This window comes from Mauremys reevesii, linkage group 16 (genome assembly GCF_016161935.1).
Source record: "Mauremys reevesii isolate NIE-2019 linkage group 16, ASM1616193v1, whole genome shotgun sequence".
NCBI classification, from domain to species: Eukaryota; Metazoa; Chordata; order Testudines; family Geoemydidae; genus Mauremys; species Mauremys reevesii.
The window spans coordinates 41,278,147-41,298,456 of record NC_052638.1 but is presented as its reverse complement, the minus strand read 5'-3'; the positions used below and the strand labels follow the sequence as shown (position 1 = coordinate 41,298,456).

The following is a 20,310-nucleotide window of genomic DNA, read 5'->3' as shown; positions in this document are numbered from 1 at the left end:
CGGTGGCTCCAGAGCCCGGGGCCAGGTGCCAGCAGCGGGAAGGCCGTGCTGGAGAGGCCACGCACCCCCTGTATGGGACGGGGGCCTCGCTGTGGAGCCGGGATGGGGCAGCAGGAAGCACTGGGGGGAACTTACTTGAAGGCGTCTCTCCTCCTCAGCAGCAGAGCTTTGGCATTCAGAGATCTGGGGAGGTTCTCGAAGCCCAGGGCGTAGACGGGAATATGAGCAAGCTTCTTCGAAGGCATCTTAATCTGCAGGAGAAGCAGCAGAGGTCAGTGTCAGGTGGGCGCCTGGGCACTTTCTGAGCTGCTGCCATGGCCACCGGCCGTCCGGCAAAGCTGCACCACCACGTATGTCCTTTCCTGTGCCTGACGCGGCTAAGTGACCCGGGGAAAAGGGCAAGTTCCCCAGGCCAGAGGTAGCCACAAAAGCGAGCCAGCTTGAAGCCCAAGTCCTGTGTCCCCCATAGAGGATTTACTGGCTGAGATCACGGCTCACCTACGCTGGGTGACTTACGCAGGGAGTGGCCACGTTCTGTGCCAGCTTGTGCCCAAGGAGGGACCGCAACGTGCTTAGCACAGCTGCCCGGCACTGAGCTCACAACAAGCACAGCGTCACTTTCCCACGGGCCCCAGCTCCCCCCACGCAGGGTCCCCTGTGTCCGCGTCATTTCTGACCAGGCCACTTCCTGCAGCAGAGCTGGGGAGCGCTGGCCTGAAGGTTACTGTCCCCACTTACAAGTCAGTTCAATGCAGGGGCGTTGTAACAGTTTGTACAGGGGGTGCTGAGAGCCACTGAACAAAACGAAGCCCCGTGGATGATGGAAACCGCTTCAAGCCAGGGGGTGCAGCACCCGTCGGTCCAGCACCCCACGTTAAATATGGGAGGCCACAAAGAATCACCCCCCTGACCCTTCCCACTGCGCTATGGCCAGTGTCCTACCTGGTGGGGTGACCACGGTGGCCAGGAGTTAGCTAAGCAGGGCCCCAGAAATGCTACAGTGCTGCCCGTCTGCTGCCAGCCCACAGCCAGCTCAGCACTGCACCGCCTCGGCACAGTGGGTACATTCACATGCCCACTGCGGGGCTTCCAGGGCCCGCCCCATCGCCATCCCACCGGCACACTGCACTCGGAGATCACTGCGACTGTGGGGGAGGGGAGAGGGGGGAAGGCAGTGTCCAAGGTGCGGGCGCCCACGGAGTTAAGTGGCAGGAGGCCCCAGACGATGGGCACAATGCGGATGGTTCTCTTGGGGCTGATTCATGACGCGTCTCTTACCTTGAGGCTGCAGGAGGCGCAGACGGATCTAAAAGCAGAGAGAGAATCCCAGGGGTCAGCACAGAACCTCATTCCCCTGCCCCCCATGCACCCACCCCCAAGCAGGGGACCGTTCACTCACCTCTTGCAGAAGAGACAGGCTGGGGGCCAAGAGAACAAAGGGAACTTTGTTCTGCAGCAGCAGCAGATCTGTAGGTGGAGAAGGGCCGAGGTAAACGGTCACGGTCTGTGGGGTAGGATCCCTACACCCCAGGGCCCTTTCCGCCCTAGACCCCAGGCAGTCGCTCCCAGGGAGGCCATGGTGCCAGCCCATCCCCAGCCCTCACCTTCCCCTTCTTCAGGCTGTTGTAGAGTTCCTTGCTCTGGAGGAATTTCTCCATCTCGGCCTTTACCAGCACCCTGCGCACGTCCATCATCTCCTCCACGGTCAGGGCCAGGCTCTCCACGGGGTGGCTGAACTCCTGTGTACGCAGAGGGGGAGGGCACTAAGCGGGGCGCAGTCCCGCCCCAGGGCCCGGCTGGCCACTGCCCAGCCACAGCCTGAGCTGAGCCCCTTTCACGCACCGAGAGCGCAGGGGCGGCACGTTGGCGGGGAGCGAACTGACCCAGGATGTGGCCGTGGCCCAGGCGCCCACAAGGACCCCGGAGGAGATGCAGCTGCTCACGCAGGCGTGGAACGGAGACTGACGGGACAGCAGCAGGGACGAGCTCCCAGGCCCTGCCCCCCACGACTCCCCGGCATTTGTACCTGGCTGCGTGAGGGCCCCAGAGCTTTGGACGGGGGGAAACCCAAACTATCGTTTACTCTGCTACAGTGACTGTGGGGATCAGGTCCCCCAGCCTGGGCTCAGTCCTGTTCTGCAGCATCTCCTCCCCCTCCCCCCACAGTGCACTTCTATCCTGACCTACAGCACCCTGTTCATTCTGTCCTAGCCTTCCCCTCCCTCCAGCTCACTGCTGCCCCTCAGTCCCGACCCGCAGCCCCCACTACTCCAGCCCTGGCTGGCCCCACCCACAGCTCTGCTGCTGCCCCTCAGTCCCGACCCGCAGCCCCCTGCCGTTCAGCTCCGAGCTTCACCCTCCTTCAAGAATCTTGCTAGTGGAGACTAAGCCGCGCCAGGCCAGAGCTCAGGGCAAACTGACCAACATTGTCCAATTCATTTCAGGGAGATCTGCCCCTGGCCCCAGCAGCCTGACCATCCTCTTCCACTCACAGGTGCCCCTCCACCAGCAGCAGTCTGAGCCCGTAGCCCACGAGCCCCTACGGCAACCCGGTGCCACGCGGGTGTGGCCTGGCTGCCCCCCCCAGGGCGAGCGACCGTTATGGAATCACAGTCGGCAGTTTTCTGGCTGTGAACGGGCGTCTCGCTGACATACTGGGGGACTTGGTCAGCACGGCTCAGGGCTCTAGCGCAGCTTGGACACTTACCAGCCACAGATGCTTGGAGCTGCTGTCAGGGGTGGAGCTGGAGCCGCCCTCTGACCTCTCCTCCACAGCCCCGAGGGAGCCGCGGTCGGACGTGAGCGGACCAGCGCTAGCTGGGATCTGGTGGTAACTGGCTGGGAACGAACCTGGAGGAGAATAACGCAGGCAGCCAGAGTCAGTCCTGCTGAGCTCTGCTCCTCCCTGATCATCAGCCGAGCGGGAGGCTGGGGACCCTCCGGCCCGGGACCAGGACCAAGAGGGGCCCGGTGGGAAGGAGGCTGAACAGGGTCTGGCAGTGGCCAGCGTGGGGAATCGGCTCCAACAACTGCACGTCTTGCTGGGACAGAGCCGGATGGGGGAGTGCCACGGAGCAGGGCCAGAGCCAAAGGCTGTGTGGCCACGAGGTGTTCTCTAGCGGCGCAGAGCTTAGGGAGGAGGGGAGGCAGGGAGAACCTGATGGTGGTTTTGGGGTGTCCTGCAGGGGCCCAGTGCTGTGCTACAACATCCACAGAGGGCAGAAGACTCTGGGCTTTGCTAACCAGCAAAGGGTTCCACAGGTGTGGGAACGAAGGGTTCAGGATTTACAGGGGCTCTACTGCCGGCTCCGTGCCCAGGGTCCCAGCTGCCGGCTCCGTGCCCAGGGTCCCAGCTGCCGGCTCCGTGCCCAGGGTCCCAGCTGCTGGCCTTGCACCTGGGGCTCCCCACACATCCCCAGTTGTGGCCCCAGCCTCGGTCCCCTTGCCGCATCCCCCCATCCTGGAGCCACGGCCCTGCTCCTGGCCCTGGCTCTAGGGGGCAGCGAGGGGCACGGACGGGGCAAGGGCGGGCACAGCTCCCCCACTATAAGAAGTGCTCCAGCACCACTGAAGGGTTCTGCACTGGGCAGCTCCTGGCAAGCCAATATAAACAAGGGCTGGTCCCCAAACCCGGACTTTGTATGGAGCCGGGCACCCCGCTGCAAAGTCTCCTATGGGGGGGGGCACACCTTCCATTCATGGGGGAGGGGGAATGGCGGCCCAAACTGGGATTGCACCTGTGCCCCCTTTGCAGGGCAATCCCCAGTGCCTCCGGAGACAGCTGCTCTAGGCAGGTGCAGTTCCAGAAGGGGGGGGGGGTAGACAGGGAGGCTGTATCAGCTGGGGAGGGGAAGGGAGGGGAAGGGAAGGTAGGAGGAACTTGCCCTTGGTTTCCATGCTGATCCGTGCAGTGTTCATGCTACCTGAGCGGGGTCTTGGCTCAGACTCCCGTGGTGCCAGATACCCTGACTCGGGCTGGCTGGTGCCCCTCTCGCTCTGGAACTGGGCCAGGTCCTGTTCAGAGAAGGAGCGATCACGCTTCAGGGGGAGCCCTAAGCCAGGCTCCCTCCCCATCTCAGCGCTTGGAGACTCCTCCTCCTGCAAAGTCATACAGAGCAACATGAACACGCAGGCCCTGGGCCGGGGGCCTGCTGGAAAAGTGCCCCTGTCCTGCAGCTGCCAACGGGCAGCTTTCTGAAGTGCCAGCTCCCTGACCCAGCCTGGCTGATGCCCCCTCTGCACCCACTGTAGGCAGCGTCAACACCGTACAGTGCCCAGAGAGCCCATGGAGAGGGTGGTGCGATCCACCCCCTGGGGAAATGGTACTGGAGAGACGACTGCACAGATCCCATCCATCACCAGGGCTGTCCCATCACTCACCATCAGCTGCTTCCTTATAGCCCTGCCTAGGTACAGTGAGCAAAAAGACAAAGGGCTCAGAAAATGGAGCGCCCCTCTTCCTGCCACGGACGCCCGCTCTGTTACTGCCACGGAGCGCCACTCTGTTACTGCCACGGATGCCCACCGCAAGGACGCAGAGAGCACAGAGCCACAGGGAGGCAGGTTGCCTTGACAAGGTCTCACCAGAAATGTTACTACACCTTGGTAAAAAGAGCATCAAATCGCTGTCTGCTTTCATATCCTGTGTCATCCAACTGGACAGGATGCCTAAGCTATGGTGGAAAGCTAGGGTGACAGCTCCACCAAAGCCAGGAAACCCCTTCCAGCTAGCTACCATTCTAGATCACTTCTGAGCCACGTTTACAGACTTCCGGAGTAACTAATTCTGGGAGAAGGATGCTCTGAGTGATGACCAGGCAGGCTTCAGACCTAGTAGGAGCATTTGTAACTGAGCACATACCGGACCCAGAAGAATGGACTCCCTCAGGGATCTATCTGTTCTTGCGCCAACCTTTTTCATCGTATTTATGGGTTATCTGCCTGCAACAATTTCAAGGTAATTCAAATATGCAGACGACATCTGCCTAATTTCAAGAGACAGATACCACAAAAAGACTGAACTAACAGACAACAGCCGTCAGTGGCTATTGCAAGAAGAGGCGACTTAAGTATGTCAAAGACCGTGTGGTCTCCATCACCTCAAGACGTCATGAGAACTCAACACTTTCTTGAATGGAGAATGACTAACACATGATCCAAAGCCTGTATATCTTGGAGTAACTCTACCCTTGCACAATCCACACACCAACCTACCAGGATCACCTCACCAAGGTAGCTCAGAAGATTAAGAGCAGAAATGTCCTCCTACATAAGCTTACATGCTCAACTTGCATTCTCAAACACCGCTAAGCTCCCACCTAGCTCTCTGCTGCTCAGTTGGAGAATTCTGTGTTTCAGTCTGGTTAAACTCTCCACCCACAATATACAACTGAATGAAGCCATGAGACCAATAGTAGCAAGTGGCTACCAGCCCTCTCTCATATTCCACCTCCCAGCACTTCTCAAAGAGACATGGAAGTGCCTCGCCACCATCTCATCAGCAGAGCCACGTTACCGACCACTTCTATAGAGGAATGGGAACAAGCTGCTCCTCTACAGGAAACTCCTTCCTCCTCACTCAGCCTGGTGAGAGAGTGCCTGGCTTCAGGCTGCCATGCTGCCTCTGGGACAAGCGCCAGTGTTTCAGAGGGGGGTGGTGAGGGTGCGATAAATGGCCACACCTGGGGACTCAGGGACAGGCCTCTGTGATGCAGTTGAGGACACCACACACCTACTGAATGGCAGCTCCTCTTGCGCTGGCCCATCAGAACTTTCCAGCCCCCACACTGCTGACGCCGAGGCTACTGACCAGCTATATGATGCCTACCTAAGCCCTTCTGATATTCTTTTCCTGTTTTGACTTAGATCTCTCTCCTTTATCTCCCTACTTTGTATTTTGAACTTTTTGCCATTTTTATGCCATGCCAACGCCAACACAACCCTTTACTGGTCGGTCAGTCCAAGAAAGGAGGCAACACAATGAAAGCCCCAGAGAGGCTGAGAGCCTGATCTCCCACCCAGCTGGGAGCCTGGGGACATTGCTTCATTTTTTTGAATAAAGAATTTAGTGCTGGCAAGTCGCACTGGAGTTCCAGCTGTGCGGCCTCAGCGCAAGCTCCCACACCCCCTCCTGTCCAGCCAGCCGTGAGGTCTTCTGGGCTGACACTGCTAATGAGGCCAGCTCTGCTAGTTGTTTTTGTGGGCTGGCCAGAGACCAACCAGCACCAGCAGAAAGCAACAGCTTGTAATCCCTATTGTCCTGGGTGGGATTTGAACTGGTGACCTGGAAGTGAAAGGCATCACCCTCGGGAAGGGAGTACCCCTTTGAGGGATAGGCGGAAGCCTGCAACTGGGCCAGCCTGGGGGGTAATGAAGGAGGCCCTGCCCCGCCCTAGAGCTGGGCCATAGAAACAGGAAGAGGACATTGAGCAGAAGTCACGCAGGTAGCAGTGGGGGATGGTTTTTCCTCAGCTTACCCAAAGAGGGTCTGTGAACTTTACGTTTGGGAGCTGACCCAGGGCCCTGTGGTGAAGCCTCAGGAACTTTCTGCTGGCCTGAAGCTCTAGTAGAAGGCCACATGCTATTTATTAGTGTGCAGGGGGTGGGGGGGTTTCTCCTTGCCTTGATCTCTCCGCATGAACCCACTGCGGCCCCACTCAGGGGGAGCTAAGGCCGGGCATGCCCTCTGGGCTGCCGGGGGCAGGCAGGGACTGCCCCCCGTTATTACCCTAAACAATTCCTGACCCTGGCCCAGCCAGTCTTGCAGAGCCCTCTCTTGCTCCCGCCAAAGCCAACAGAAGAGCTCCTGACTGTACTGGGGGCAGGGCCGTGCCACTGACATCAAGAAGGGCCACGCGGCAGGCTTGAAGGTGAGCTCTGCCCAGAAAAGCCACACAGGGCACTTGGCTTTCAGATACAGAGCCCCTCTGCCATGCTGCTGCGCTCATGTCAAGGGCTGTGTCTCCCTGCCAGCCATCCCCTCGCTGCCCCAGAAGATGACACCGATACCAGCAATCCTGAGCACCCTCCCACCAGTGACCACAGACAAAACCAGCGCTTACTTCGGAGATATTCATCTCCTCCATCTCGGCCAGCGTCGGAGCCTTGAGCAGAACCCTTGGCCGCAGGCGCTGGGCGGGGGTGCTTGAGTCGGGTACAGAGAGGTTGATGCAGGAGGTTGACTTCACATCGCTGGAGCAGGCATTAAGGATGCAGGGCAGGGAGCCAAAACCTGCAAGGCAGAGGAGGGGAGAGACTCACACAGGTGCTCAGGGCAGGGCTGGTAGGAGGATGGGGGGATGGCATCCACCTAGAGGGGTGGGCTTCCCTGTGGTCTAGGGATACCTTAGAGGGGGCTGCAGTTTCAAACTGCCCCCTGAGCCCATATGGGAGGGAAGTGAGTATGAAACCTCTTTGCATGGACAGAGCACAGTGCAGGAAGAATGGGGGCTGGGGGGCAGGGCTGATGGGTGCTAGCACCCCACACAAGACCTGGACTCATGCAGCGAACGAGGCCGGGGTGCTACGTCTCAGCAGGCAGCGGGAAGGAATTTACCTTTGGGGTAGAGCTGCCCGTCATGCCTTCCCCACAAATTGGGGCAGTCGTGGCCTCTGAATTTCCTCACGAGCACAGAGCAGGCTGCACAGGGGCAATGGGGGGGAGGAGCCGTGCACGCTGCATGAGCGGGCTAGGGGGCTAGTAAAGCTCTGGGAATGTCCTGGGTTCAAATCCTGCTGGCAGCCAGTGCTGGGCACTGTTAACCTGGTGTTTGTTTTCGTACAGAACATCTGGAATGGGTCATGTTTCAACAGCGCCCTCTGGGGGTTAGGGCTGGAGCTGCTCCCTGACAGCCTGCAGCTTTCAGAGCGCTCTGCATCCCCCCTCAGGACTCTCACAGATGAGCCAGCGTTTCGGGGACCCCACAAGTTCCACATGCTGAGGCAAGGCCGGGGGTGCTGGATGGCAGCATGCGGCTACGTGGCTCCCCGCTGGGGCGGGCTGGGACGGTACCTTTCTGACCCTGGTGCCGCATCTCGACTGGGCGAAGTTTTCTTTCTTGTTTGATTTCTTCCAGAATCTTCTCGTGGAGCGTTCTCTGCTTCTGGGGCATGGGGCGCAGCCGCCTCTCAGACGCCTGCAGCAGGGGCAGGAGCAGACGAGACAGGCCAGTTAGAACAGAGACGCTGCACTGGGCATCTGTGAACCTAGGCTGCCCAAACTTACCCAACCAAGGACGACTTGCCAGGAGCCCCAGGGCAGCCCCTCACTTCCCTTACAGAGGTCACATGGCTGCCACGCCCGTTTTTACAAGGACAGTGTGGCCTGTGGAGGCAGAGCACTGTTGGCCTGAGACCTGCCGTCTCCCCAGGCTGCCTGTTCATGTTGGACAGGGGAGTAGCCATGACTGCGCTATCGCCCCATGTAATGGGCTTGGTCCCCCCAGGAGCAGAGATCACAATGGGGCCCACAGAGAGCGCTGGGATTCTCGGTCCTAAAGCTGATCCTGCTGCCCCTGGAGCCAGCCGCGAGGGCACAGTGTTACTCTAGGGGGAGGCTCCAGGGCTCTCCAGGTGAAGGAGGCGCGTCACTAGCTCATGCCAGCAGGGTCCCAGCTGAGCCTCTCTCCGCAGCTCCAGCCGCAGGGCCCTCACATCTGCTCCTCCTCACTAGGCAAGTGTCAGGAAAAGGGGAAAGTGCTCCTGGAAGTGGGCTCCCAGGACAAGCAGAGAGGAGAGCAGTCTCCAGTGCTGGGACATGGGTGTTCTGCTGCATTTGAGGGGAGTATATACCCCAGAATGTGATCAAGCTAATTGCAACCATATTATGTGCACTCAGCCACTCTGAATGAATGAGCTAGACCACCACCTAGTTAAGGGTTAATGCGGAGATAGGCTTTCAGAAGCAAGGTCATAGCTACTGGCAGTTTTGCTAATCAGTGTGGGAGGAGGGAAGAAAAAGTAAATAACAGAGAGTGAAACAAAGATATGTGTCTGGACAGCCTTGAGTCTAGATGCCTCTGATAGTAAAAGTTTATTGAAAGTTAGGAAAAGTGATGACTTAGGTTATAAAGACCCCTATTATGTGTTTAGTAGAAGTTAGTTATAAAAAGTTCAGATAATACAGGGTATCTGGGAGTGTTTGGCCAGCACTGATCTGTCATTGATTACTCAATACCATCTCAGAATATAGGTAAATATCTGGGATGTTTTAAACCTATTGCTTATATCTCTGTGTGCTTAAATCTAATAACCGGCAGTGTTAGACAAAAGCACGCTGACCTGCATTTCTCCTTGGTCCGACAGAATCGCTGAATTCCTGTTGATTTATTCCTTACACCGCCTGTTGGGGTTCTGATAACCCCGGGTAACAAGGGGACACTGGAGCAATGCACCTGACACTAGAAAATCCAGACAGTGCGACAGCCTCTCCCTTCAGTAGGGAGGCTCTTTCACTGAGGCAGCGATTTAGAACCTGTTTCCGAGGATTCTCACGTGCCCCCGAGCACCTGGTCAGTCAGAAACCTGCAGCCCGGGCACTACAGAGTTCACACGGACGTTACCTGTTTCAGTGGCGGCCGTGACCGTATAAAATCCAGAATACGTTCATGGGCATCTTTCTTCACCCTGGGGGGGATGTCGCCATCCACCTGGTGAGAGAGGGATGGGCAGAGAGAGGAGGGAGAGTTATGACTCTACAAAACAGGAAATGACTGCCTAGGAAGGAGTGCTGTGGAAAGGGATCTGGGGGCCAGAGGGGATCACAAGTTAAATATGAGTAACGCTGTTGTAAGAAAAGCAGACATTGTTCTGGGATGTATTAGCAGGACACAAGAAGTAATTCTTCTGCTTTACTCTATGCTGATTAGGCCTCAGCTGGAGTATTGTGTCCAGTTCTGGGTGCCACATTTCAGGAAAGATGTGGACAAATGGGAGAAAGTCCAGAGAAGAGCAACAAAAATGATTAAAGGGCTAGAAAACATGACCTATGAGGGAAGATTGAAAAAACTGGGCTTGTTTAGTCTGGAGAAGAGAAGACTGAGGGGGGACATGGTAACCGTTTTCAAGTACAAAAAAGGTTGTTACAAGGAGAAGGAGAAAAATTGTTCTTCTTAACATCTGAGGACAAGACAAGCAGCAATGGGTTAAATTGCAGCAAGGGAGGTTTAGGTTGGACATTAGGAAAAACTTCCTAACTGTCAGGGTGGTTAAGCACTGGAATAAATTGCCTAGGGAGAATGTGGAATCTCCATGGTTGGAGATTTTTAAGAGCAGGTTGGACAAACACCTGTCAGGGATGGTCTAGATAATACTTAGTCCTGCCTCAGTGCAGGGGACTGGACTAGATGACCTTGTGACACTGCACCCCATATTCTTCATAGGCTGTTATGATATGGTTATAGCATATCATGATGTATATTATGCATGATAAGTCATGTGAGGTGTCATTGGAAAAGTTATGCTTTGCTGAATATCATTATCCTCTTTGCATGTGTCATTTTTATCTGAAGTTATAAATACTGACTATGTATCTGTACTTCAAATCTAGTTACAGCTGGGTAAGGCCCACTAGACAGGATGTATACCTGGTTGGGAAGGGCCTATTCAGGGAAATGAGTCATTAGGGAGAACAATAGGCCTTAGGAGAAGCTTATCTCCCACCTGGGGAGCCTTCCTGAGACAGGGGCGGCTCCAGGCACCAGCACGCCAAGCGCATGCTTGAGGCGGCAAGCCACAGGGGGCGCTCTGCCGGTCACCGCGAGGGCGGCAGGCAGGTTGCCTTCGCTGGCATGCCTGCGGAGGGTGCGCTGGTCCCGCGGCTTCGGCAGACCTCCCGCAGGCTGCCGCCGAATCCATGGGACCGGGGACCTCCCGCAGGCAAGCCGCCGAAGGCAGCCTGCCTGCCGTGCTTGGGGTGGCAAAATACCTAGAGCCGCCCCTGTCCCGAGAACACTCCAGACACCTGTGAGCAATGGCTGCTGTGACTTTACAAGGACATGTGACCAGGCCTCATGATGCTGGACTCCATCTTGGGATGTCAGTATTTTTCCACAGACCAGCCTAGGAACCAAGCTTTGGAGCAAAGGGTTCTCGCCATATGCAAAAAGCTATATAAGGCAGGGAGTGACATCACTGGGGTTCTTCACCCCCCACATAAGAAGAGTCCTGGAAACATCTGAGGAACAAACACTGAACTGGGGGAAGTGCTGGACCCAGGCTAAAGGCATTTCTAGCCTGTGAATGAAACACTTGGGGATTCCAAGCTGCAAAGCAAGGGCAGCTGCCCCTTGAGGATCTGCAGCCTGCTGGTATCATCTCTTAGGGTGAGAATCTGCTATTCATGTCCAATCTCACTAGTACATTAAGCTTAGTTTGCATTTTTATTTGCTAGGTAATCTGCTTTGATTTGTTTGCTATCACTTATAATCACTTAAAATCTATCTTTCGTAGTTGTTAAACTTGTTTTTGTTTTAATCTAAACCAGTGAGCTTTGACTGGAGTGCTTGGGGAAATCTCGGCTTGGTTGCCACAAGTGTGCATTGTTCTCTTCACATTGAGGGAGAGGCGGACCGGGCATTAAACCCATATACTGGCCAGATTTGACCAGGGCAGGGTGGTACTGCTCTGGGTCCCAGGCTGGGAGGCTGGTGGTTAGAGAGCCTGCATGTAACTGCAGCGGGCTGTGTCCCTACCTGTGTGACTGCTGGTGAAAGTGCAGGCGGGAGGGCATTGCAGCTTGTCACAGCAGTAGAGTGTGAGAGGGAGCCCAGGCTGGTGGGTCAGGGGGCTCAGTGGTACCCCAGTTCTGGGTGGCACCCTGGGGGGAACCCATCACAGACCTCTCAAGCTCCCTTCCAGTCCTAGGATTCTTGGCTCTGCAGAGGCACTAGGGTGAGTTGGTCTAAGTGGAGGGGCAGGTATTACCCTGGGGGTGTCCCAGCAGCAGCATGAGCCCTACACTGAGCTAGGCCTTCAGCATCAACGGGTCCAGGAGGTGGAGGTGGTGGGGGCTCCAGCCCAAAGGCAGATGGTGGGTCAGTAGGAGCGAGCGACCCTTGCACTCCATGGCAGTCACCCCCTGGCCGGGGCTCAGGCCCCTTGGCCATGGCTGGGCTCACCATGACTTTGCGAAGCTTGTAGTTGCGTGCCCGGATGTCCTGCATCAGCATTTCAAAGGGCGTCAGCTGGTACTCGGTGGGCAGGGGGTTGTACTGCTTCTCCTGGACTTTCTTCAGCTTCACACCGTCACGTAGCTCCCGCATCAGCTGCACCCACAGCCGGGCCTGGAACAGACACAATGGGCAACTGCCCCTTACCAAGGAGATGAACCCGCGGCGTCACAGGTTTCCTCATCGGGGAAGGGAGCCCTGGGTAACCATGGGACATGAGCCCTGTGAATGGAGCCCAGCAGGGGCTCTGTGTGCTCCCCCCACCACTGGGACTTGACCTGGCGGGAGGATGGCAGCATGCTTAGCCCTGGTGTGAGGAACAGTCCTGCACTGGCAGGGAGATGGACGGGGTCACCTCCCAGTGCCCTTCCCATCTCTAACTTCGATGGGGGTGGAAGCGGCTTCCAGTCTAGAGCATGTGACTATGCCCAGAAGCCTGTCAGGAACGAGGGCCTGCAGCCGGGCCTGGGATTAGCTGACAACTGCAGCCGAAAGTGGCCAGATGGCCTGCCTGGCCAAGCACCATTGCCAGGGCTGCTTCAAAGCCCAGCAGTAGCACTTGGCCAATGGCTGCTCAATGTACTTGCCCGCAGTTGCAATCTCTCCTGCGTTTGCCTTGCTCCAGCCTTGTTCCAGCCCTCTTGATTCCTGAGCCCTTCACTGGGCTCCTGATTCCTAACACTGGCTCTGAGCACTGCTGCTCCAACCACTAGGCCTCACCACCCATGTCCTGGTCCATGCCAAAGCCAATGGCCTGGCTATTGTGGCTTTCCTGGCTGGGCAGGCTGAGGTGAGAGGGCAGTGTCTGTACTGCAAAGGTGTCCGTTCCCTTCCCAGCTCTCCTGCTCCCTGGGGGGTGGGGTGGGGGCTCTGGATCATGGCCCTGATGCTGGGGAAGCAGGGTCAGTGTCCCGTTCTCTAGCTACGACCTGTCCCAGTGCCCCCCACTCCCACACTCCCCTCCGTGTTCCCTACACTCTCTGCACTCCTTCCAGTGACCGCAATGGCAGCAATCGTTCTGCCTCTCTCAGGGATCTGTATCCAGTCCTTGAAGGGGTCCCCAGTGGGACTCGGGGAGCTCCCCAAAGGCTCCCCCATTTTCGTGATGATCTCCCACCCACACCATCATGCTAGGCTGGATGGAATGGCCCATCAGCATCCCCTTTGTTGGCCAGGGGTGACATAAATCTGCAGGGCTGAGCACGTTGTCTCTGCAGCACCCCAGTGCCTGCTGTCCCGGGAACGACTGGGTCTCCCCTGTGACACGTCTAAGCCACCAGGGTTTGCAGGTTCCCACACCTCTGGGCCCACGGGATCCCAGCCCTTCTCCCCAAGTGCTTCTTCTGTTCATTAGGCTGCCAAAACAAGGTTTCCATCAGCCCCTCACTACCTCTGTCTCCTGCAAGGCAAGAGCTGCTGATCAAAGCACCCGCAGGGAGATGACCCTGCGCCACTTACCCAGTCTGTGTTCCGCAGGTTATCGAGCTCATCCGTCGACCTCTCCTCCAGCTCCTCCTCCTGTTCCCTCAGCTTCCTCAGCATCTGCAGCAGCACAGACATGTCACGTTCCCCATGCTGGGTCCCCAGCACCTCACCAGCCCAACATGCTCCTAGGAGAATCCTGGCTGAAGCGGTCTCATAAAGAGAGGACCCCTGAACACGAAGAAAGAGTGCCCAGATCCTCGGCCCCCATCTGCCCCAACTGCCAGTCCCTCCCCCTGGATACAATTCCACTCCCATTAGGGGGTTGTGGTGCCACAGAGTCCCATCACAGCTCCACAAGGCTCAGCTTCCATAGGCTACTAGGCACTGAATGTGCCTGGCCAGGTACAAGGCACAAAGGAGGCATGGTCCCTGCCCCAAGACGCTACTCGGCAGCAGCAGCAAGTCGGGTCATGCCTTGGGTCTGACCCCAGCCACCCACTCCCCTAGCTGGGGCCTGTTAACCACAGCTTAGGGTAGAGATCTGGGCAGGAAGATCGTCCAGGTGCCATTGACTGGAGCCCGGGGGGAAGTTCTTAGCCAGGAGCATGCTGGGCCCCAAGGGAATGTTCACGGTCTGTGCTTGTGGGTCTCGCCAAATACATCCTAGGACTGTCCCATCTCAACTGAGCCATGTGGCAGCACCTGTGGGGGACGGTGGGCGATGAATTCGCATCCCTCCTGGATTCTGGGAGCACCTGGAATGGACTCTGAGCACAGCCTGTGTCTTCCCCAGCAGCAACGTGTGCCCCAGGAGAAGCTCTGGACACTTCCATTTCCATGCAGTTTACTGTTTGGCAAGCTGAGGCCCTGCCTGTTTGGTCCAGATGTTAAAGGTCCCTTGGCACTTCCTGGGAGAGGAGGGTTTGTCACCACCCTACAGTGTTGGGATGGACGGATGGTTACTGCTTCCCCCCAGAGGGGGCTGCATTTCACTGGACCTGTGTGTATAATTTGGAACACGCGCTGGGATCCTTTGGAATGACAGGCAGCAGAGGAAAGAGAACTATAATTTATTGCTAATAAACCCACCACAGATCAGAGCCTCGCCGTCACTGAGAAAACCTTGAGACCCTATCATTGCTGGCAGATTGTGGTTGTGTTTCCCGGGCTCATCTCACGTGATGCTGAAGCATCATCTGCTTCCACCATGCGGCATCTGACCAGCCCTGCACTCTGGCTGGTGCACAGACAACTGCCCGGGGCTGCACCTGGGAATATGCTGCAGACTTTCTAACCCAGGCTGAAATAATGGAAGGTGCATTTCCCTCGGCTGGAAGGACCTGGGCCAGCCTGTTAAACTACCCAGGAGAGCCAGGAAGTCATCAGAGTGGGTAGAGCAGCGCTAGGTCAATACTTGGCACCTCACCTGTTCTGCCTGCATCAGATCCTCTTTGGCAACCTTAAAACTTCCCCACAGCCCAACCCATCCTGCATGGCCTGCGTGCCTGCTGCATGGAGCTGGGTAATACCATGCTGGCTGCTTGCAGCTCCCTCCTGGATGTCATTACAAGCAGGGACAGTGCGTCTGGGCAGGTGTGGGCCTGCTGTGAAGGACTTGGGGGAACCTTCTCATGCCTTGCTGCTTGTGCCCAGGAGCTGCAGTGTCAGAGGTCTGCATAGATTCCAAGGCCAGAAGGGACCACTGGGCTTATCCACTCTGACTCCTGGATAGCACAGGCCAGAGAACTGCCCCCCAGTAAGTCCTACAGCAGATTTTCTAAAACAACATCCCGTCTTGATGTAAAAGTTGTCAGTGATGGAGACTCCGACACAACCCTGGGTAGATTGTCCCAGTGGTTAATGACTGTCACGCCTTATTTCCAGGCTGCCCTGGGAAATGGGTACTCATGCCCATGTGGAAAGGGCATCCACAGCATGTGGACATGGGGTGGTCTGCATGGTCCTGCCATCATCTTGTGACCCCAAATATAGACAGGGTTTCCCTTCCAGTGTTCAGGCTGTGTGGGCGGAGCGCCTGCTGAACCTCTCGGTCACTGCAGTCAGTGGGTCCCTGCTTCCTCTCATCCTGTAAATGGGGTCAAAGCCTCCCCCCCCCGCAGCCCCACAGCAATTCTCCCTGCCACCAGGCACGGCAATGCCCAGCAGGATATCAGGCTCCCTACGTGGCATTTCTGGAGCCCACCACAACTCATGCCTCAGGCATTGCTGGAGACACGGGATGGATGAGCAAGGGGAGGTGGAGACATTTTTCTTGAGCTGTTTCATAAGTTTAATGAGCAAGTGAACAGCCTCTTTGGTAACACTGCTGACCCCATCAATTCCTAACCACATGCCTTTGCCATTGAATTTATGAGCTCGCTTCCTGGAACAGATTATTGCCTTGTGATTACCCATGAGGGTGGAGTTCAAGGCAATCCTAGGAAACTGCAGCTTAATCTTTAACCCCTTTGAGGCTGGGACTGCAGGTTTGCCTGACTTGTGTCAGAGCAGGTGCCACAAGACACCAAACCCTCCAATGCCAATGGGGTCTTGAACACCCTGCCTGTCACATAGGGAATGGTGGCGCTGTAGAGCAGATTCACTCCCCTGCAAAGGCAAATGCTGGGCCTCGGGGAGCGTCCTGGAGGCTCCCCTGCATGTCCTGTCAGGTCTGTTTGCCTGTAAGCTCTTGGGGGGCAGGGGCTGCGTCTCACACAGCACCACGCACAGTGGCTGTGCTAGGGGGTCGTTACAACCTCTGGGAGGAGAGGCAGAGAAAAGCAAACCAAACAGACTCAAAGCCAGAGACTGATGCACACAACTCAGCTCTGCAACCTGGGGTCCTGCTGCTGCCGGATTGACCCCCCCTTTCTCCCCCCGTTGGGTCTGCTGGTGCGTGAGATGCTAAACTCTGCGGAGCAGGGACAGTCTTGTACTGTGTGCACAGAACAATGGGGCCCTGCCCTGACCGGGGCCTCTGGGCTCTATCACAACCCCCGTCATCATCATCATCATCTTAGGCTAGAGCAGCTCGGTACACTGGGAAGAGCCAAAGATTCAGACTCCTGCACTCCCAGACCCGCACGTAACTACTGAGGTTCCTCCCGCCATCCAGGCCTTCCCAGAGAATGGAGGGTCTGGCCACTCTGGGTATGGCAGTGGAGCAGTCAGCGGGGTTCTCTGATGCACACAGCTCCATTCCTGTATTGCTGCTTTCACTTCTCCTACTCAGGGACCCATGAGCTAGCCCCCCACCCCACCAGCTGCTCACTAAAGCTCTGGGACAGGGACCGTGGGCGTACAGCAGCAAGCACACTTGCAGCAGTAGTCAGGCCATAGAACAGCGTTGGTGTTCTGCGGTATCTGGCCACCAGATGGCAGACCTGAGATACTCACTGGGACCGCAGGTATTGCGCTGGGAATCCCTGACTAAGCACACTGGGCCCTGGGTTGGAAAGCTGCAGGCTGGGGGAGCTGCATGGGCAACTATCCGTCAGGGCTGGGGTGGGACACGGCCTTTTAAAACGAGACAGAGGAGCTGAAATTAGCTGTTGAATGGCAGCGCTGTGTTAGGGCTCGGGGACTCGGGCACCCTTCACCGCACCAGAATATAGGGAAACCTCTCACAGAAAGCCAGTGAACCACCTCTCTGCCTAGCTATCGAGGGTCTCGGGGGGCTTACCTCCTGATTTCTCCCGGTGTCCCATTTTTATAAATACGATCCTGGCTCTGCCAGGGCGAAATGCACAGGGCAGGCCGCTTCCTCTGGGCCCTGGCACACCATGGACAGAGGCCTGGGGAGCGGGACGGGTGGGCTGACAGAGCAGAGGGCAGAGGACTGGGATCCTGGCTCTGCTGTCAAATGGGGCTCAGAACACCTCCCTCCCAGGGAGAAGGACTGTCTCAGGTGGCACTGGGGTATAAATCAGGAGCCAGGGGATGAAATAAGACAAAGGGAGATTTTGGGGAATATCGGGGGACACTCCCTCATGGTGAGATGTATCAGCCTGCGGAGTCGCCTCCCACAGGAACCCCGTCAACAGAGTCACCCAATGCTGGGCTGGACAAAGCCCTGGAGAAGAGTCTGAAGGGACAACCCTGACCTGGCATCTCACAAGTCTTCTCCTGCTCTCGTGCCTCTGATGTTGTGAGTCACATGGGGTGAGGTCACACTGAACCTGTGCAAAGCGCTGTGCGAGCCGGGGAGAGGGAACTAAGCTGTACTGAGTGTTTGTATCACTAATGGGGGCTGGTTCCTGCTCCCAACACGCCCTCCCCTTCAACAGAAGGCTTGGGAAAGGCAGAACATGAGGCCATGGGCCAGGTACTGTACGGCCCCTGCACCAGAATCACTGAGGAGGGCGTGACCTGGTGAGAGCAAAGTCCGGAGCCATTGTGGGAATGGAAAAGCCAGTCTAGTCTGTTGGCATCAGATGGCTGGCTTTCACCAGCCACCCCGGAGAACAAAAGCCAGAAGGAAATCCCAGGGATGCCCCAGACCCTGGTGCAGATTTCTAAGGATTTCCCTTAGGGAGTAGCTGCCCAGCTACCAGGGCCCTGAGATCTGCAGCGCTTTACACACCGGGGGGCCTAGGGAGCTCTGTGTTACTCCACTTTTACACCGGGGTGACTCCACTCACTGGCATAACGCTGCAGCAAAGCGGTGGGGAATCAGGTCCTTAATGCAACACGAAGAGCAGTGCTTCTTCAGGGGCGACTTCACCCAACACTGAGATGCTGCCCCTTCTGGGCCAGGGTGCAGCACCAGTGGCTTAGAGGGCAAGGCAAGTGGTGAAGAAGCCTCCCAGCCGATCCCTATGGCAGTACCACAGGGTGTGGGCATCACTGCCACACGCTCTGGCTCTCGGGGAAGATGGGTTGCCCCAGGCTCCTGCAGACAAGGCTGGCTCTCACCTCCTTAGCTTCCCGGATCTTGGTGAGAAAAGCCTTCAGCTCCACCGTCTCCACAAAGAGGGCCCTGCACACAGCCTGGTAATGTTGCTGTGCCTCCTGGGGGGCCGTCAGGCGAGCGGCGCATATCCTCATGGCCTGCCCGAAGGTGCGCACGGCTCGTGGGAGCCCCTCCACAGCCTCCTCCTCTTCATCCTGCCCCCCGTAGCCCTCGTCCGCCATGCTGCAGCCGCTGTCGTCAGAGTCGCTGTTGGCCATGAGGTCGATCAGCTTCTCCAGCTGGGGGCTCAGTTCTCGCTCCTCACTCTCGTCCAGCCCCCAGTCCAGCGCCCGGTAAATGGCAAATCCCAGCGACTGCACCATCTGCAAGGAAATGGGAGAGCAGAGCACAGGCTGAGGCTGGGGCTGGGAAACGGCAGTTATGCTGAGATGCCTCTGGAGGGGAGGAGGCTGAGACATCCAGTGTAGCTGCACTGCAATCTCTACCCCCAAACAATGCCAGGGCGCGCACAGGGGAGGCGGCCAGCCAGAAGGGCACAAGGTGTCATTTAGATGCCGGGCCCACAGCCTTACCCATCTGCCCATTGCGTCTTGGGCAGCCAGAAGGCACTATGCCGCCCGCCTGGAGGGCAAGGAAGAGCTAGAGACATTGACTTCAGCGCTAGGACGCCGGGCGAGGGCACATGACATGGGAGGGGGCATCTGCAGCCAAGCAGTGGAATGGGCCAGGTATCACATAATGCTTTCCTTCCCCCCACCTGCCCGTGCGTTTCACATACTGCTGCCATTTGGAGGATTTCCATCACCGTGTAGCACCCCCTAGTGCAGGGCCGCCCAGAGGATTCCGGGGGCCCGGGGTCTTCGGCAGCGGGGGGCCCTTCCGTTCAGGGACCCGCAGCCGAAGTGCCCCGAAGACCCGCGGCGGGGCCCCCCCCAGCCGCCGAATTACCGCCGAAGCAGGACCCGCCGCCGAAGTGCAGCCCGGTCTTCGGCGGTAATTCGGCGGAGGGGGGCCCCTGCCGCGGGTCTTCGGGGCACTTCGGCGGCAGGTCCCGGAACGGAAGGGCCCCCTGCCGCCGAATTACCGCCGAAGACAGAGCTGAACTCGGTGGCGGGTCCCGCTCCGTCTTCGGCAGTAATTTGCCAGCGGGGGGTCCTTCCGCCGGGGAGCGGAAGGACCCGCCACCGGCGAAGACCGGGAGCGAAGAAGCTCCTGCGCCCGGCCCTGCAAGAGTTTTCCGGGCCCCCCGGAGCGAGTGAGGGACCCCGCTCCAGGGGCCCCGAAAAACTCTCGTGGGGGCCCCTGTGGGGCTCGGGGCCTGGGGCAAATTGCCCCTCTTGCCCCCCCTCTGGGCGGCCCTGCCCTAGTGAGCCTGCTGCGTATTACCAAACTTGGCTCCCGCGAAGGCAGTGGCTCTCAAACTTTTGTACTGGTGACCCCTTTCCCACAGCAAGCCTCTGAGTGTGACCCCTCCTTATACATTAAAAACACTTGTTTATGTATTTAACACCATTATAAATGCTGGAGGCAAAGCAGGGTTTGGGGTGAAGGCTGACAGCTTGTGACCCTCCATGTAATAACCTCACAACCCCTTGAGAGGTCCCGACCCCCAGTTTGAGAACCCCTGCGCTAAGGGTAGTGCTGAGTCTGGGGGAAGTCTGGCCACACCTAGAGAGACCCCTGTCCCACCCTATCCCCCCAGAGAGGCTCACTGATATGATTAGTAACAAGCAGGGATGGTGCCAGCTGGAGACCTGGAAATGAAAGCTCCATGTTCCAGCCCCAGCCTCCTCAGCCCTGTGTCTG

At 57.5% G+C, this 20,310-nt stretch overlaps 1 protein-coding gene across 5 annotated transcripts in view; it reads right to left on the bottom strand.

Moving 5' to 3' along the window:
- The window catches only part of SPIRE2 (spire type actin nucleation factor 2), a 60,277-nt gene that overhangs the window by 5,032 nt on the left and 34,935 nt on the right, over nucleotides 1-20,310 (bottom strand). For 3 of the 5 annotated variants that reach the window (XM_039503595.1, XM_039503596.1, XM_039503592.1), the window contains 12 exons: nucleotides 18,507-18,866; nucleotides 13,626-13,709; nucleotides 12,117-12,281; nucleotides 9,561-9,647; nucleotides 8,012-8,135; nucleotides 7,062-7,231; nucleotides 3,885-4,098; nucleotides 2,708-2,850; nucleotides 1,605-1,739; nucleotides 1,400-1,467; nucleotides 1,279-1,306; nucleotides 136-251 (listed from right to left, as the gene is read on the bottom strand). In XM_039503595.1, the coding sequence (XP_039359529.1) occupies nucleotides 136-251; nucleotides 1,279-1,306; nucleotides 1,400-1,467; nucleotides 1,605-1,739; nucleotides 2,708-2,850; nucleotides 3,885-4,098; nucleotides 7,062-7,231; nucleotides 8,012-8,135; nucleotides 9,561-9,647; nucleotides 12,117-12,281; nucleotides 13,626-13,709; nucleotides 18,507-18,866 (1,694 nt within the window). The remainder of the gene's footprint in view (nucleotides 1-135; nucleotides 252-1,278; nucleotides 1,307-1,399; nucleotides 1,468-1,604; nucleotides 1,740-2,707; nucleotides 2,851-3,884; nucleotides 4,099-7,061; nucleotides 7,232-8,011; nucleotides 8,136-9,560; nucleotides 9,648-12,116; nucleotides 12,282-13,625; nucleotides 13,710-18,506; nucleotides 18,867-20,310) is intronic. The other 2 variants (XM_039503593.1, XM_039503594.1) reach the window with 2 other exon arrangements.